This window comes from Myxocyprinus asiaticus, chromosome 47 (genome assembly GCF_019703515.2).
Source record: "Myxocyprinus asiaticus isolate MX2 ecotype Aquarium Trade chromosome 47, UBuf_Myxa_2, whole genome shotgun sequence".
Taxonomy (NCBI): Eukaryota; Metazoa; Chordata; class Actinopteri; order Cypriniformes; family Catostomidae; genus Myxocyprinus; species Myxocyprinus asiaticus.
The window spans coordinates 13,060,445-13,078,229 of NC_059390.1; the positions used below are offsets into that span (position 1 = coordinate 13,060,445).

The window sequence follows — 17,785 nt, forward strand, 5'->3', positions numbered from 1 at the left end:
CAGTTTCCATCCATTGAATAATTATGCTTTCATCTGCCAATGAGAATGCAGTATATTCAGGTCCATTTAACATATTTTACCATGTTTAAATCAATTCCACAAATTTCCCCTCATAATTAGTGGAGATCCATAGATTCTGACTGAACCTGCTGTAAGGTCGGGGATGCAATTAAGTCTTTTTTGTATGTGTGTGTGGTCACAGAGCAACCCCACTGTTATCCCTCAAAGACACAATAGTTTTCATATTGAGCTGAAACAATGCTGCACTCTAGTGGAAGTTATTCTAACTTCTGGCTCTTAGTGTAAATTTTGGATAGTGTTATTTTGTTTTGTTATAATACAACTGGAGAACAGAAGTAAATAATACATTTTGTTTGGCAGCTTTTTTTGGTTTAGAAGCAGGTCTTTCATTTTTATGTCAGATGTTTGTGGCTTTATTTTCATATTATCTTCTAGTTTTGAATTACAGTTTCTTCAGGCTCACTATATATATATAAAAAAAAAATGCAAAAATCTCTATGAATTCTTAAAGGGTTAGTTCACCCAAAAATGAAAATTCTCTCATAATTTACTCACCCTCATGCCATCCCAGATGTGTATGATTTTCTTTCTTCTGCAGAACACAAATTATGATTTTCAGAAGAATATTTCAGCTCTGTAGGTTCATACAATGCAAGTGAATGGATGCCAAAATTTTGACGCTCCAAAAAGCACATACAGCCATCATAAAAGTAATCCGCACGACTCCAGTTAAATCCATGTCTTCAGAAGCGATACATGTGGGTGAAAAACAGAGCAATATTTAAGTCAATTTTTGCATGAAATACACATGAAGAATGTGAATCACCAAAAACAAAAGAAGAATGTTAGTGGAGATTGACTGAGCAGGGAGGAGAATTTATAGTGAAAAAAAAAGGATTTAAATATTGATCTGTTTCTCATCTACACCTATTATATCGCTTAAGACACTGATTTAAGCACTGGAGTCTTATGGATTACTTTAATGCTGACTTTTGATTTTTGGAGCTTCAAAATTTTGGCACCCATTCACTTGCATTGTATGGACCAAAAGAGCACAGAAATTCTTCTAAAAATCTTAATTTGAGTTCAGCAGATGAAAGAAAGTCATGGCATAAGGGTGAGTAAATGATGAGAGAATTTGAGAATTTTCATTTTAGGGTGAACTATTCCTTTAATAACAACTAATTAAATGCCCACATATGTTCTTTTTGACCAAACAAACATGCTTAAATTATTCGAGCACAATGGCTTATGGGTGTTCCCCACAAACTCAGTTCTGTACTTGATCGTTTGAGTTAGTAGTACTTAAAACCTTAATGTTATGGAGTTTTAATCCAATGAAGTTCAAGGAACTCACTATTATACATTTTCTTTATGTGTCACTCTAAGTTCACCTTTAAATTGATAATTGTGTTATACACATTCATGAAAATTAAAAAGTGCTAAACATTTTATAAATATGTGCATTTCTGAGTAAAACCTATTTGTGTTTTTATGGTTGATGAATAATTTTTGTTTTTCAGTGCATCTTCCTCACTTACATGACTGTTCAAATTTTCTGCTCACTATTTTATATTTTTTACTGTTTGCTTTTGACTAAGGTAATACATTTTTTCTGAAACTGAAAGGATTCTCCAAAAGAAAATTGTATTTGTTAAAATAACATTGAAGTAACAAAGGCAAAGTCTAAATCTGATTAGTGAAATAATTTAATTTAATTTATATGAACATAACACAAAAATATATATTTACATTTTCAAGTATTTCCCACTTTATGTCTTGCAGTACATTCAATAACAGTCTTTACCAACTTAACAAAAGAAAAAAACAGCACCATCTCAGATATCTGTAAAAATGTACTTTTCAGTTTGCTAAGATATCAAAACTCCAGCTGAGGTGACCATCCAGTTTTTACCTGTTTTATGTTGTCTGAGCTTAAACCTGCAAGTCTTGAACGGAAAGTTCACCGATTGCACAGATATGACTGGAACAACGTGCTCTATCCAGTCTCAGAGAATCAATTATATGCTTTAAAGTCACAGTATCACAGCTCAGCCACCTGGTGGAGTCATTCTCTGGATCCTTCTTACAGTCTTTCCAAGTCCACTGGTAAATAAATTACTAACTTTCCCACAGTATGTGTGTGTGGTCCCATTCAGTGCATCCTCCAGGGGTAACAAGAAGGATTTTACAAGATCCTCTCCAAATTTGTACTGCCAGTGATAAGAAAAAAAGAGATTCAGCTCTGTCTCAAAGGCATAACTACTGTGGAACATGCATGGAAAATGTGATTGGAACTTGGCAAAAGGTATGTAGCAAAAGTTTGATTCTTTGCACCTACAGTATGTTAGTTACCATAAAAAATGCTCTGATGTAATTTCATAAATTCTGTTTGATGATGGATCTAACTATAGCCAATGCATAGATAAAGCTGGCAGGTAACTCACCTGTTTAAAAGCTTCATACACAGCTTTGAACGCAGGCTGTTTGCCACTATGAAACACGCCTCTATTGCCATGTAGCATGACCACACCCTCCTCCTCAGCAGGGCTGCAGTTGCTGCCATAAATACAGTGGTCAGGACGGTAGTTCCAATGGCAGGGGAAGATGAATAGCATCTCTGGGTGGACACACATACACATCTGTTACTGAGACTTGAACAGCCCTAAGGCTACAAAGAATGTTGATTTAATGCAATCAGTGCATAAAGGCCTACCTGGATTATAATGGAAGATGATGTTAATGAGGTCTTGATCGCCCCAGGTTATGTTAAGCTTATATTTCTGTAGTAAAGGCATTAGAAGCTCTTCCCAGTGAAGACCAACCAATGTCATGTCATTCTGTCCACATAAACAGTCGAAAATACAAAAATTCTAATTATATTAACAAAGTATAGGGTTGAAGTATGTAAACACTGAATATACCATACAAAACGTACACAAGAGCAGGACAGTTTTTAACGCGGTCTTTACCCAAGTAGCCAAGTAAAAAAAATGTAATGATAGCTTTGCCACCCTCTTCTGGACTAAAATGGAATTATAAAATATTCAAAATACCCCAGTGAGGCCGAACACAGAAGTTCAATGTTTAAGCTGGTTCACTTTAGCAGTTAGCCCCTGATAGTAGATACAAAAAGCATATTTCTCTATTGATGACCATTCAGAAGTAGCTGTGTGTATATAGATATATTGAAAACAACATGTAAATAAAAAATTATAATAATTATATTACAGTAGTATGTCTGTCTGCTGCAAATTCTAATACGGAATGATTAGTCACATGGCATTTATGGCTTAGGTGATTGGCTGTGTGTGTATATATATATATATATACACACACTACCGGTCAAAAGTTTTGAAACACTTACTCATTCTTTATTAGAATTTTATTTTATATTTTTCACATTTTAGAATAATAGTAAAGTCATCAAAACTATGGAATAACATAAATGGAACTATGGGAATTATGTTGTGACTAAACAAAATCCAAAATAAAAAAAAAACTATTTTCAAAGTGGTCACACTTTGCCTAGAATTTGCAGACATGTACTCTTGACATTTTCTCACCCAACTTCTTGAGGTATCACCCTGGGATGCTTTTTAAACAGTATTGAAGGAGTTCCCATCTATGTTGTGCACTTATTGGATGCTTTTCTTTATTATTGGTCCAAGTCATCAATTTCAAAAACTTCAGTTTTATAATTAAATAAATTAATATGGTGGCACAATTATATTTTTGTCTACAAAACTAATTTCAAACAATTAAGCATACGCCTTCAGATCAAAAGATTTTTAAGATCATGAGAAACATTTCAGTCAAGTAATTCAAAAGTTTTGACCGGTATTGTATGTGTGTATATACACTATATTGCCAAAAGTATTCGCTCACCCATCCAAATAATTGAATTCAGGTGTTCCAATCACTTCCATGGCCACAGGTGTATAAAATGAAGCACCTAGGCATGCAGACTGCTTCTACAAACATTTGTGAAAGAATGGGCCGCTCTCAGGAGCTCAGTGAATTCCAGCGTGGTACTGTGATAGGATGCCACCTGTGCAACAAGTCCAGTTGTGAAATTTCCTCGCTACTAAATATTCCACAGTCAACTGTCAGTGGTATTATAACAAAGTGGAAGTGATTGGGAATGACAGCAACTCAGCCACGAAGCGGTAGGCCACATAAAATGACAGAGCGGGGTCAGCGGATGCTGAGGCGCATAGTGCGCAGAGGTCGCCAACTTTCTGCAGAGTCAATCGCTACAGACCTCCAAAGTTCATGTGGCCTTCAGATTAGCTCAAGAACAGTGCGTAGAGAGCTTCATGGAATGGGTTTCCATGGCCGAGCAGCTGCATCCAAGCCATACATCACCAAGTGCAATGCAAAGCGTCGGGTGCAGTGGTGTAAAACACGCCGCCACTGGACTCTAGAGCAGTGGAGACGCGTTCTCTGGAGTGACGAATCACGCTTCTCCATCTGGCAATCTGATGGATGAGTCTGGGTTTAGCGGTTGCCAGGAGAACGGTACTTGTCTGACTGCATTGCGCCACCTGTGAAGTTTATTATGGTGTGGGGTTGTTTTTCAGGAGCTGGGCTTGGCCCCTTAGTACCAGTGAAAGGAACTCTGAATGCTTCAGCATACCAAGAGATTTTGGACAATTCCATGCTTCCAACTTTGTGGGAACAGTTTGGGGATGGCCCCTTCCTGTTCCAACACGACTGCGCACCAGTGCACAAAGCAAGGTCCATAAAGACATGGATGAGCGAGTTTGGTGTGGAAGAACTTGACTGGCCTGCACAGAGTCCTGACCTCAACCCGACAGAGCACCTTTGGGATGAATTAGAGCGAAGACTGCGAGCCAGGCCTTCTCGTCCAACATCAGTGTTTGACCTCACAAATGCGCTTCTGGAAGAATGGTCAAAAATTCCCATAAACACACTCCTATACCTTGTGGAAAGCCTTCCCAGAAGAGTTGAAGCTGTTATAGCTGCAAAGGGTGGGCCGATGTCATATTAAACCCTATGGATTAAGAATGGGATGTCACTTAAGTTCATATGCGTCTAAAGGCAGATGAGCGAATACTTTTGGCAATATAGTGTATATATATATATATATATATATATATATATATATATATATATATATATATATATATATATATACACACACACACACACTGGTGGCCAAAAGTTTGGAGTAATGTACAGATTTTGCTGTTTCGGAAGGAAATCGGTACTTTAATTCACCAAAGTATAGTCAGGACATTACTGATGTAAAAAACAGCACCATCACTATTTGAAAAAAGTCATTTTTGATCAAATCTAGACAGGCCCCATTTCCATCAGCCATCACTCCAACACCTTATCCTTGAGTAATCATGCTAAATTGCTAATTTGGTACTAGAAAATCACTTGCCATTATATCAAACACAGTTGAAAGCTATTTGGTTCATTAAATGAAGCTTAACATTGTCTTTGTGTTTGTTTTGAGTTCAAATCAAATCAAATCAAATCACTTTTATGGTCACACAGCCATATACACAAGTGCAATGGTGTGTGAAATTCTTGGGTGCAGTTCCGATCAACATAGCAGTCGTGACAGTGATGAGACATATACCAATTTACAATAACATCAGATTAACACAACACAATATACAAATAATAACATACACTGTACAGTATACAATACACACAATTAAGATACACATTATTCAATAAAAAAAAAAGTATATACAGTATATATAGAATGTACAGTATTGTACTGTATTGACATTCAGGCTGTCGGTTAATAGTAAGTTGTTAAGAGAGAATATAATATAATAATAATATAATTTATGACAGTCCGGTGTGAGATATAAGAGTAAGAGTAATAAAGTACAGTGCTGATGTATTTTGATCGTGGGAGATCAAGAGTTCAAAAGTCTGATTGCTTGGGGGACGAAGCTGTCATGAAGTTGGCTGGTGCGGGTCCTGATGCTGCGATACCGCCTGCCTGATGGTAGCAATGAGAACAGCCCATGGCTCGGGTGGTTGGAGTCTCTGATGATCCTCCGAGCTTTTTTCACACACCGCCTGGTATATATGTCCTGGAGGGAGGGAAGCTCACCTCCGATGATGTGTCTGGCATTTCGCACCACCCTTTGCAGTGCTTTGCGGTTGTGGGCTGTGCTATTGCCGTACCAGGCGGAGATGCAGCCAGTCAGGATGCTCTCTACAGTGCAGGTGTAGAACCTTGTGAGGATGTGGCAGTTCATTCCAAACTTCCTCAGCCATCTCAGGAAGAAGAGGCGCTGATGAACCTTCTTCACAACGACTTCAGTGTGGATGGACCATGTGAGTTCCTCAGTGATGTGGACACCCAGGAACTTGAAGCTGCTGACTCTCTCCACTGGTGCTCCATTGATGGTGATGGGACTGTGTTCTCTGTCTTTTCTTCTGAAGTCCACCACAAGCTCCTTTGTCTTACTGACATTGAGGGAGAGGTTGTGCTCCTGACACCAGTGTGTCAGAGTGTGCACCTCCTCTCTGTAGACTGTTTCATCATTGTCAGTGATCAGACCTACCACCATCGTGTCATCAGCAAACTTAATGATGGCATTGGAGCTATGTGTTGCCACACAGTCATGTGTGTACAGGGAATACAGGAGTGGGCTGAGAACACAGCCCTGTGGGGCTCCAGTGTTGAGGGTCAGTGATGAGGAGATGTTACTGCCCATTCTAACAACCTGGCGTCTGCTTGACAGGAAGTCCAGGATCCAGCTGCACAGCGAGCTGTTTAAGCCCAGAGCCCGGAGTTTCTCATCAAGCTTGGAGGGCACTATGGTGTTGAATGCTGAGCTGTAGTCTACAAACAACATTCTCACATATGTGTTCTTTTTTTCCAGGTGGGAGAGAGCAGTGTGTATTGTAGATGCAATGGCATCATCAGTGGAGCGGTTGTTGCGGTAAGCAAACTGCAATGGGTCTAGAGAGAGAGGCAGCACAGAGCAGATGTAATCTCTGATTAGTCTCTCAAAGCATTTGCTGATGATGGGGGTCAGAGCAACAGGATGCCAGTCATTTAAGCAAGTGATTTTTGATTGCTTTGGAACAGGCACAATGGTGGACATTTTAAAGCATGTGGGGACTACAGACAAAGAGAGGGAAAGGTTGAAAATGTCCATAAAAACACCAGCCAGCTGGTTCGCGCACGCTCTGATGACGCGGCCCGTAATGCCGTTTGGACCCACGGCTTTGCGGATATTCACCCGTCGGAAGGATCGGGTTACATCCACTACAGAGATGGAGAGTGAACTAACCTCTGTAGCTTCAGCCGCGAGAGCTCTCTCAGAGTTTTTATTCACTTTAAAGTCCGTGATGATGTTAATTCCCTGCCACATGCTTCTAGAGTTGGTGGTGTTAAACTGTCCTTCAATCTTGTCCCTGTACTGGCGTTTTGCTGTTCTGATTCTGATTCTGTTTCGGAGGGCATAACTGGCATGTTTATGCTCCTCCGCGTTCCCGGAATTAAAAGCAGAGGTCCGCACATTAACTGCCGTGCGAACATCGCTATTAATCCATGGCTTCTGGTTCAGATAGATCCGTATTGTTCTGGTTGGAACAACGTCCTCTACGCACTTTCTGATGAAACACATTACGCTATCAGCGTAAAGCTCGATGTCGTCATCAGAGGCAGACCGGAACATCTCCCAGTCCGTGTGATCAAAACAATCTTGTAGCTTAGAGTCTGATTGGTCCGACCAGCACTGGATCATTCTGAGGGTGGGTGCTTCCTGTTTCAGTTTCTGCCTGTAAGCGGGCAGAAGCAGAATGGAAGAGTGGTCCAATTTGCCAAATGGTGGGTGGGGGAGGGATTTGTAGCCATCCCAGAAGGGAGAGTAGCAATGGTCCAAAATCCGGTCCTCTCGTGTGTTGAAACTAATGTGTTGGTGGTATTTTGGTGCGACTGATTTGAAACTGGCTTTATTAAAGTCCCAGGTCACAATGAACGCGGCCTCAGGGTGCGTGGTTTCCTGTTTGCTTATAATCCCATACAGATCCTTGTGTGCCCGGTCTGTGTCGGCTTGTGGCGGGATGTACACAGCAGTGATAATGACCACTGTGAATTCCCTCGGTAGCCAGAATGGTCAACACAGAAGCATGAGAAATTCCAGATCAGGAGAGCAGAAAGACTTGATAGAATGTACTTTCCTCTGATCACACCAGGATTTGTTGATCATAAAAAATACACCACCACCTCTGCTTTTACCAGAGAGGTCTTTCGCTCTGTCCGCTTGGTGCACGGAGAACCCGCGTGTTCAATGGCTGAATCTGGAATCTCAGCAGACATCCAAGTTTCTGTAAGGCAGATAATGCAGCAGTCCCTTGTCTCTCGTTGGAAAGAGATCCGCGCTTTCAGCTCGCAGAGCTTGTTATCCAGAGACTGAACATTTGCCAGTAGAATACTGGGTAGCGGGGGTCGATTTGTGTGGCGTCTTACTCTGATGAGAACACCGGCTCTGTTTCCCCTTTTCCTCCTGCATTTCCGTGGCCGGGCAGCACAGACAAAGGGCTCCGCTTGTGTGTTTGTAAACAGCGGGTCGGCGTTGAGGAATTTGAAGTCCGGTTTACGGTGTGTAATTGCTGAACCAATGTCCAAAAGTGTTTGTCTGTCGTAGACAACAAGGCAGACAACATCCAAGACAAAAAACATAAAAATTGTAAACAAAACAAACAAAACACTACCATGTTGTGTCGGAACTCGCAACGCAGCAGCCATATTCGGCGCCATCTTGAGTCGCCACATTATGCAATAGACTGGCATGTCTTAAGGTCAAAAATGGCAAAAAAGAAACAGCTTTCTCTAGAAACTCATCAGTCAATCACTGTTTTGAGGAATGAAGGCTATACAATGCTTGAAATTGCCAAAAAAACTGAAGATTTCATACAAAAGTGTACACTACAGTCTTCAGAGACAAAGGACAACTGGCTCTAACAAAGACAGAAAGAGATGTGGAAGGCCAGATGTACAACTAAACAAGAAGATAAGTACATCAGAGTCTCTAGTTTGAGAAATAGATGCCTCACATGTCCTCAGCTGACAGCTTCATTGAATTCTACCCGCTTAACACCAGTTTCATGTACAACAGTAAAGAGAAGACTCAGGGGTGCAGGCCTTATGGGAAAAATTGCACTTTTGAAAAAGAAAAACAAAAAGAAAAGGTTAGAGTGGGCAAAGAAACACAGACATTAGACAACAGATAATTGGAAAAGAGTGTTATGGATCTTAACCCCATTGAGCTTTTGTGGGATCAGCTAGACTGTATGGTGCGTGAGAAGTGCCTGACAAGACAGCCACATCTATGGCAAGTGCTACAGGAAGCGTGGGGTGAAATGTCACCTGAGTATCTGGACAAACTGACAGCTAGAATGCCAAGGATCTGCAAAACTGTCATTGCTGCACATGGAGGATTTTTTGATGAGAACTCTTAAGTAGTTTAAGAATTTTTTTTTCAAATTGTAATAGTAATTTTTCACGTTATTAATGTCCTGACTATACACTGTGATCAGTTGAATGCCACTTTGGTGAATAAAAGTACCAATTTCTTTCTATAAGAGCAAAATCTGTACATTATTCCAAACCTTTGGCCACCAGTGTATATATATATATATATATATATATATTTATACAGTTGTGCTCAAAAGTTTGCATACCCTGGCAGAAATTGTGAAATTTTGCCATTGATTTTGAAAATATGACTGATCATGCAAAAAAACTGTCTTTTATTTAAGGATAGTGATCATATGAAGCCATTTATTATCACATAGTTGTTTGGCTCCTTTTTAAATCATAATGATAACAGAAATCACCCAAATGACCCTGATCAAAAGTTTACATACCCTTGAATGTTTGGCCTTGTTACAGACACACAAGGTGACACACACAGGTTTAAATGGCAATTAAAGGTTAATTTCCCACAACTGTAGCTTTTTAAATTGCAATTAGTGTCTGTATATAAATAGTAAATGAGTTTGTTAGCTCTCACATGGATGCACTGAGCAGGCTAGATACTCAGCCATGGGGAGCAGAAAAGAACTGTCAAAAGACCTGCGTAACAAGGTAATGGAACTTTATAAAGATGGAAAAGGATATAAAAGATATACAAAGCCTTGAAAATGCTAGTCAGGACTGTTTAATCACTTATTAAGAAGTGGAAAATTCGGGGATCTCTTGATACAAAGCCAAGGTCATGTAGACCAAGAAAGATTTCAGCCACAACTGCCAGAAGAATTGTTCGGGATACAAAGAAAAACCCACAGGTAACCTCAGGAGAAATACAGGCTGCTCTGGAAAAAGACGGTGTGGTTGGTTCAAGGAGCACAATATGACGATACTTAAACAAAAATGAGCTGCATGGTCGAGTTGCCAGAAAGAAGCCTTTACTGTGCCAATGCCACAAATGACAACACCTTGTCACGCCTCATAGCTTCTGGCACACTGTAATGTAATTGGAGTGACGAGACCAAAATAGAGCTTTATGGTCATAACCATAAGCGCTATATTTGGAGAGGGGTCAACAAGGCCTATAGTGAAAAGAATACCATCCCCACTGTGAAGCATGGTGGTGGCTCATTGATGTTTTGGGGGTGTGTGAGCTCTAAAGGCACGGGGAATCTTGTGAAAATTGATGGCAAGATGAATGCAGCAAGTTATCAGAAAATACTGGCAGACATTTTGCATTCTTCTGCACGATAGCTGCGCATGGGACGCTCTTGGACTTTCCAGTACGACAATGACCCTAAGCACAAGGCCAAGTTGACCCTCCAGTGGTTACAGCAGAAAAAGGTGAAGGTTCTGGAGTGGCCATCATTCTCCTGACCTTAATATCATCGAGCCACTCTGGGGAGATCTCAAACGTGTGGTTCATGCAAGACGACCAAAGACTTTGCATGACCTGGAGGCATTTTGCCAAGACGAATGGGCAGCTATACCACCTGCAAGAATTTGGGGCCACATAGACAACTATTACAGAAGACTGCACACTGTCATTGATGCTAAAGTGGGCAATACACAGTATTAAGAACTAAGGGTATGAAGACTTTTGAACAGGGGTCATTTCATTTTTTTCTTTGTTGCCATGTTTTGTTTTATGATTGTGCCATTCTGTTAGAACCTACAGTTGAATATGAATCCCATAAGAAATAAAAGAAATGTGTTTTGCCTGCTCACTCATGTTTTCTTTACAAATGGTACATATATTACCAATTCTCCAAGGGTATGCAAACTTTTGAGCACAACTGTAGATATATATATATATATATATATATATATATATATATATATATATATTATTATTATTATTATTATTTTTTCAGAACTGAGTTCCCATGAAGTAAAAATGGGTCGCATTCTTCTTTCCATCATTAAGATCCTAACAGATAGCTCTCGTCAGGTATATTAGATCTCCTTGCAAATACATTGAGGAAGAAAGTTTGGGTTCCGGCCTTCTACTCTCACCTTGAATTGTGCCATTCGCATACGGGTCATATTCATCAACATGACACCAGAGTTGATGCCAGTTTTTCCGTAGTATGGATGCCGGGAGAATCGACTGTACCAGGCAATCTGAGGCTCCTCGTGCTCTGGTGCCACGGCTACCAACTGATTGGAGTTAAAGTGTGCTAGCATGCCCCAGATTAGCTCTACAGGCTGCAGGAAGAGGACATCAGTGTCCACATAGAGTAAAGAGTCAACTTCCTTCAGGATCAGCTGTAGAGGAGAAAAGACAGGAATGGGAAACATTTATTACAAATACTTTGTCAAACTGTTATACTGTTTAGTAATTATAATATTTCAGATGTTAATATTAGTTCCCATAGTGAATTCCTGTTTTTTTTTTTTAAAAATTGTATCTGTTATCTAACATTTGATACATTTCATGATATTTAATTGAAGTATTTGACATTAATGGATGGCACACTGTGTGTTGAAAAAACAAAACACTCTTAAAAGGGTCATAACATACCCTTTTTTATCATGTTAATGTTCCTTGAGGTTCACTTATAATATAAGTAAAAATTTTGCCCAGAAAACAGTCATATTTTTGTAAAACATGATAACTTTTCACCCTCATTCTGACCCTCTGTCAGAAAAGCTGTTTTGGTGCTACTTCTCCTTTAAGACCTGAAAGTAAACACCCACTGTTATGACTGGCCCTTTGCACTTGACTGACCTGCTCTCTCCTCGCATACTCACTGCTCACCGCTACTGAGTGGGCTACAGAAGTGATACAAGGTAAAGAAGCTGTTTATGTGTTGTTGTGGAGGTGGTCAGATGTGGAGGTGGTCAGATGTCTACCTCAGTGTGACAACATAATGTGGAGGAAGTAAAGAACGAGTTGTTTTGGCAGCTCGGTTTGAACAAATACTCTTTTTGCAGTGAGTTGAAGTTTTGAATTCTGAAACTTATAATGTGTTTTTATAGTACAATGACCTCTTATATGTCTAAAGAAAAATTTAATTACTCATTTCATGAGCCCTTTAAAAGTAAAAAAAGAAAAATGAAAATAAATTAAATTCCAGGGGCAAATGCCACCCATTAATTAAACATTCATTTTTGACACAATAGCCTACTACTTTGTAATATATGCAAATGAGGCTGCCATTTCACCAAACAATTTGGTGTAATTTGACATATCTTGGAGAAAAAAGCATTTTCAAGTTATCACTTTTTCAGATATTTTAAATTCAAAATCGCATAATTAAGCAAAAATTCAGCCCTTGCTTCAAATATTTGTGGGTATAACTGAGCGTGCTATTTCCATTTCTAACATTGCAGTGATACACACTGGGATGAAGAGTCTCTGTGATGCACATGGCTTGAAAAGCTGACTCCACTCTTCATGGTTCTCGTGGGGGAACGAAATGGGATGAACAACATAGCTGAATTTCACTCTGATGAAAACTGGCCAGGAATCCAACTGCACAAGAGGAAAATCAATTGGAAATCAGTAAATCTTTACTCACTTTAGTGTTTCTCAGTGGTAAAGTGACACTGAGATGATATATGAAGTCTAAATATGTTTAAATGTGTAGCACAACCAAGTCAACACACTATGACTGCATGAATTTGCTTATCAAGTAAAAATATTCATGTTTAAGATGACTTGCTTTAAAAAGATTCTAGGGCACAAAATGCAGGTTTATGTTGTTAATGCATATTATCAAGGGTATATACATGCACATGTCAAAAATGGCAGCTAAAAGGCTCATACTGACTGTTGCCTTTATACTGGTGTGCAACTGTTCCTCTGCAAAGATGTGAAATCTCATGGCTCGGCTGCTAAGCATGGCTGCAGTCTTGAGCATGTTGACAGCTTCCCCATGTCTTTGTCCACATGCCACCACGGCCAGGTGCATGAATGCCTCTTGCTGTCCAGCAGAATTCACTAAGTGTTCAACATCTCTGTGGATGGATGGATGGATAGGGACACAAATAAGACCAAAACTTAGGCTAGAACAGAAAGTCATAAATCCAGCCATCATCACTATTATATAAGAATAAGACTTTTAACTGTATTGTATTTTGTTTTGAATGCAACAATACATACTGCATACAGTACATGTGATACATGATAAATGTAGACCAACATTACATGATTGGATTCTTTTTCATATATTAGTTAGATGGAGGGTACAGTATTCTGTATGCTGGCATGGCTCAACAAAAACAATAACAATGTGAATTCTGCTGATTTAAATATGTAACCAAAGCAACATTATCTAGCTGGCTAACAATAGTTTTTTTTTTCTTCGAATTTATGAGAATGACTAGTGACAGTGAACTTAAATATAAATTTTCTGACACATAAACTTCTTTAGGGACTAAAAAAAAACAGTTTTTCATTTCGTTCCATTCTGAGCAGAAACTGTAGTTTTTCGTTCCGGTTCCGTCTTTCTGCAGCCTCCTTTCCAAACGGTAAATGGTTTGAACGAAATAAAAGAACGGTTAATAACGTTCTTTTTTTAAATGACAGTACTTGTGTTAAGGATGGGTGTTATACCAGTTGCAGTGTTTCCAGATCTCACAAGAGAAACAAGGCACCTGTTTTGGAAAAAACAAGCTCAAAATTAGGGACTTGTTTCACCCAAAATAAGCAAAAATAAGAGATAAAATGTTTTCCCATATGGGGGAATTATCAGGATAGAAATCAAAACAAGCATAGTATACAGTAGCAAAAATAAAATAATGTATTTTCAATAAATGTATTCTTAATATTAAATATATACTGTATTCAAAAATATTTCAAATATTCATTTGGCCTCCTAAAATCAACAAATAGCCAAAATCTGTCTTTCCTGCATGGGCGCATTTGGACTAAACGTCATCTTTTGTGGGCCACATAATTATTTTTATTTTTTTTACGTTTATTTTATTTTTACATTTTTAAACTTGCGGTTTCCTTCAGAATCAAATTGCAGGCTTATGTTCTACTAAAAAGAGAGAACACTCACTCACTTCGTTTACGTTCTAAAACAAATTTGGTCAATTTTCGGTTTGAACCGTTTTTAGTCCCCAACACACACACACACACACACAAACTTATTTTATATCATTGTGGGGACTCTCTATATACTTCCATGCATTTATGGATTTTATACAGATCTAACAATAATTTCTATCCCCTACCCCTAAACCTAACCCTCACAGAAACCTTTTTGCATTTTTACATTTTCAAAAAAATATCTTTTAGTATGTTTAATAAGCCATTTCCCTCGTGGGGACCGCTGGGCTGGGCCACACAAGGTATGTGATCTCAGGTTTTACTATCCTTGTGGGGACATTTGGTCCCCACAATGTAGTATAATCTAGTGCCCGACCGATTTATCTTTCACAGATATATCGTATCGGTGTATATGTTTACTGATATGCGCAGATATGAAGAAAAAAAAAATTCAGAACATATAAGGCAGAAAACAATGCTTTAGAATAGGTGTCATAACGTAGTTTGTCCAGCAGAGTGCGCTCCGACTCCATTGTTTACAGAGCTGACTCTGAACTGACGTGGCTCTGCAGACAGGGCGGAGTTAAGCGGTGTCTTCTCGGTAAGTTGCTAACTAGTTTGTGAAATACATACTGGAAAGTTAATAAACAATGACCCTATCATTTTCCCTTTTCAATATAACTAATATAATGTTAACCCTGTCCCTGACAACCATGTCATTTATGTTTATCACATCTGTTTGCTATGTTAGCCAGCTATAGTTTGTCAGAGCATCTTTTTGCAGCTCAGCAGACAACGGTGCGGTGGTGGATTGTGTCTGTTGAGTGTTGATTTCACGCTACGTTGTTACCTAGTTGGTGAGACGCAATGCTGGAAAGTAAATAAAGTCCATCTTTTACTCTCCGTGACAACGAGCTTATAGCTAACTAGCTAACCATGTAGCTACTTTCATTGCTTGTCAGTTGAGTGGAAGCTAATGTGTAAACATGTATTCACCAAACTGTTTTGTTTAGGATTCACAGTTTGGTACCCCCTTCAACCGAAGAATTCCAGTTGTTGCATTTACAAAATGTCATATTTAAAAGTCTGGTTTTCCACCATTGAATGTTTCCCCTGAACTTGTATAGCAGAATACGGTGTAACACAGCTGCCGCTGTTTATCTCTTGACTCGGAAGGTGTAAATGCTTCTTGTTTTACAACCTGCCCCTAATTGACTGGCAGTATTAAAATAGTCAGCATTTGACTGATACTAAACAGTACTGATGTTTATTTAGCTATTTATTTTATTTTATTTTTTTCTTTATTTAAATGATCAGCAACTGACTGATACTAAACAGTATTGATGTTTATTTAGCTATTTACTGTATTTTTATTTATTCTTTATTTAAATGGTCAGCAACTGACTGACACTGAACATACAGTACTGATGTTTAATTAGCATTTTATTTTTATTTATTCTTTATTTAAATGGTCAGCAACTGACTGATACTGAACATACAGTACTGATGTTTATTAAGCTATTTATTGTATGTTTATTTATTCTTTATTTTCTCAGTGTTCATTTCTAGAATTTGTTGACAATGTATAATAATAATGTTCTTTGATAAAATTATTTGTTTAAGAAAGCAGCCTTCTGAGTACTTTTGCATAGTCATATCGGTGCAAAATCGGTGAAAAATCCACATAGAAAAGATCTGTTTTCATTCCAGCTCAAAAATTAACTATATCGGCCACCATATCGGTAATCTGTGAATTTTCCACCTCTAAAATCTGTATCGGTCTCAAAAATCCCATAACGGTCGTGCTCTAGTATAAACATGTACACACACACAAGTAGTGGGCCAAGTGAAAATGTATGTAAGACAAGCAAAACATCGACAGAAAATATCTGCTAAGCCCAGGTTGTGTTTCGGATACTTGTTGACTGTCACCTTCAGTCATGTCTATGAAGTTGAGATATTTGAACTGACATTTCATAACACTTTTTAGCTCAAAGCTCTACACGTCACGAGAAACTCTGGTGTGCATGAGAGTGGCTTGATTTAGCTATTTCTGTTGTGTTAGTGCTGCTGGCAGCACTCTCACATGAAACATCTAATCAAACAGACATATAGAGGTAGGTGTGAAAACCTTCCACCATAAAGAGTTTCTCAAGTTAGTGTGGAATTACTCTCGCTGTTGTCATATGCATCTTTTCTCTTTGATGTGGATTCCATGAGTATTGAACATTTCCTGTTTTTATGACGCCAAACATTCAAAGTTCAGAAAACTTAAAATAATAATAATAATAAAGTTCGCTACTGCTGCATCACAAACTGAAATCGAATGTCACATTTTGATGCATTGTGATTACGTCATGAATTCTTTCAATGTTGTCACAGAAAGTTTCAATGTAACTTTCTAACTACACATAAACTGGAATTCTAAGTTTCAATAAAGTCGTAATTTTTGTGAATCCCGCACAAATTTAAGCGCTAACTAGATTGCCTGTAAAACCAATTGAGATAAATCAAATTACCCGAATCTGCGTGATACAGTCGTGATGTGTCGTTGTTTTGGTTTTGCTCCACTGAAGTTCTTCGAGACGGAACGTGCCTGAGACTCCGTAACTTCCTTAACACCGGCCGAATAACTTTGTACATCACGTCTACTGAACAAAAACAGTAACGATAAAAGTGCGATTACCACACATAAGCCAAATGTTTGACCATATACCCGCATTCTAAAGCATACGGTCACTGTTTTCGCTTGAAATGAGTCGGGATGATCGGTGTACTCGCCCTGAAAGACCACCACCATCCCCCACATACAGTTCTCCCCCCAGTGGCGTGAGAAAGACTCCTGCTATGGCAAGCCATTTTAAGATTTATTCCTCAATACTTAATCTTTTAAGTTACTAGTAGCTATTTAGAGTTACTACAGTGGTTACTATCATCTACTGTATTATTTAATAACATGCAACATTTTGCGATTGAATTCTATGCATATCTATTAGACCAATTCCAACTGTTACCAGTAGTACTTGTTCTAGAATTGTTTTTGACCCATTATCAAGCAGCCATTTGGAGTACTCATTATAAATGTAAGAGAAAAAAAAATTACAAAAATTAATTACAAATTAATTAAAAAAGTAACAAAATGGTGGCCAGAAACTAAACAAGTATGAGTATATTTAAAATAATTACTAGTAAGTTTTGATGGCTAAATATTAAGGCTTGACCTATTTTGACTAGAACATCCATAAAAAGTTCCTGCTGCTGTACAAGGCAACTTATTTTTAGAA

The 17,785-nt window shown here is 38.6% G+C and overlaps 1 protein-coding gene across 1 annotated transcript; it reads right to left on the minus strand.

Annotated features, from left to right (window-relative positions):
• Window positions 1–1,718: 1,718 nt before the first annotated feature.
• gxylt1b (glucoside xylosyltransferase 1b) lies at window positions 1,719–17,498 on the minus strand. The gene is made up of 7 exons (XM_051691435.1): window positions 17,021–17,498; window positions 13,276–13,462; window positions 12,846–12,977; window positions 11,516–11,767; window positions 2,738–2,861; window positions 2,469–2,641; window positions 1,719–2,234 (listed from the first exon to the last, which is right to left on the minus strand). Exons 1-7 carry the CDS (start codon window positions 17,308–17,310, stop codon window positions 2,073–2,075), a joined length of 1,320 nt encoding a protein of 439 aa, XP_051547395.1. The 5' UTR covers window positions 17,311–17,498; the 3' UTR covers window positions 1,719–2,072.
• Window positions 17,499–17,785: the final 287 nt, after the last annotated feature.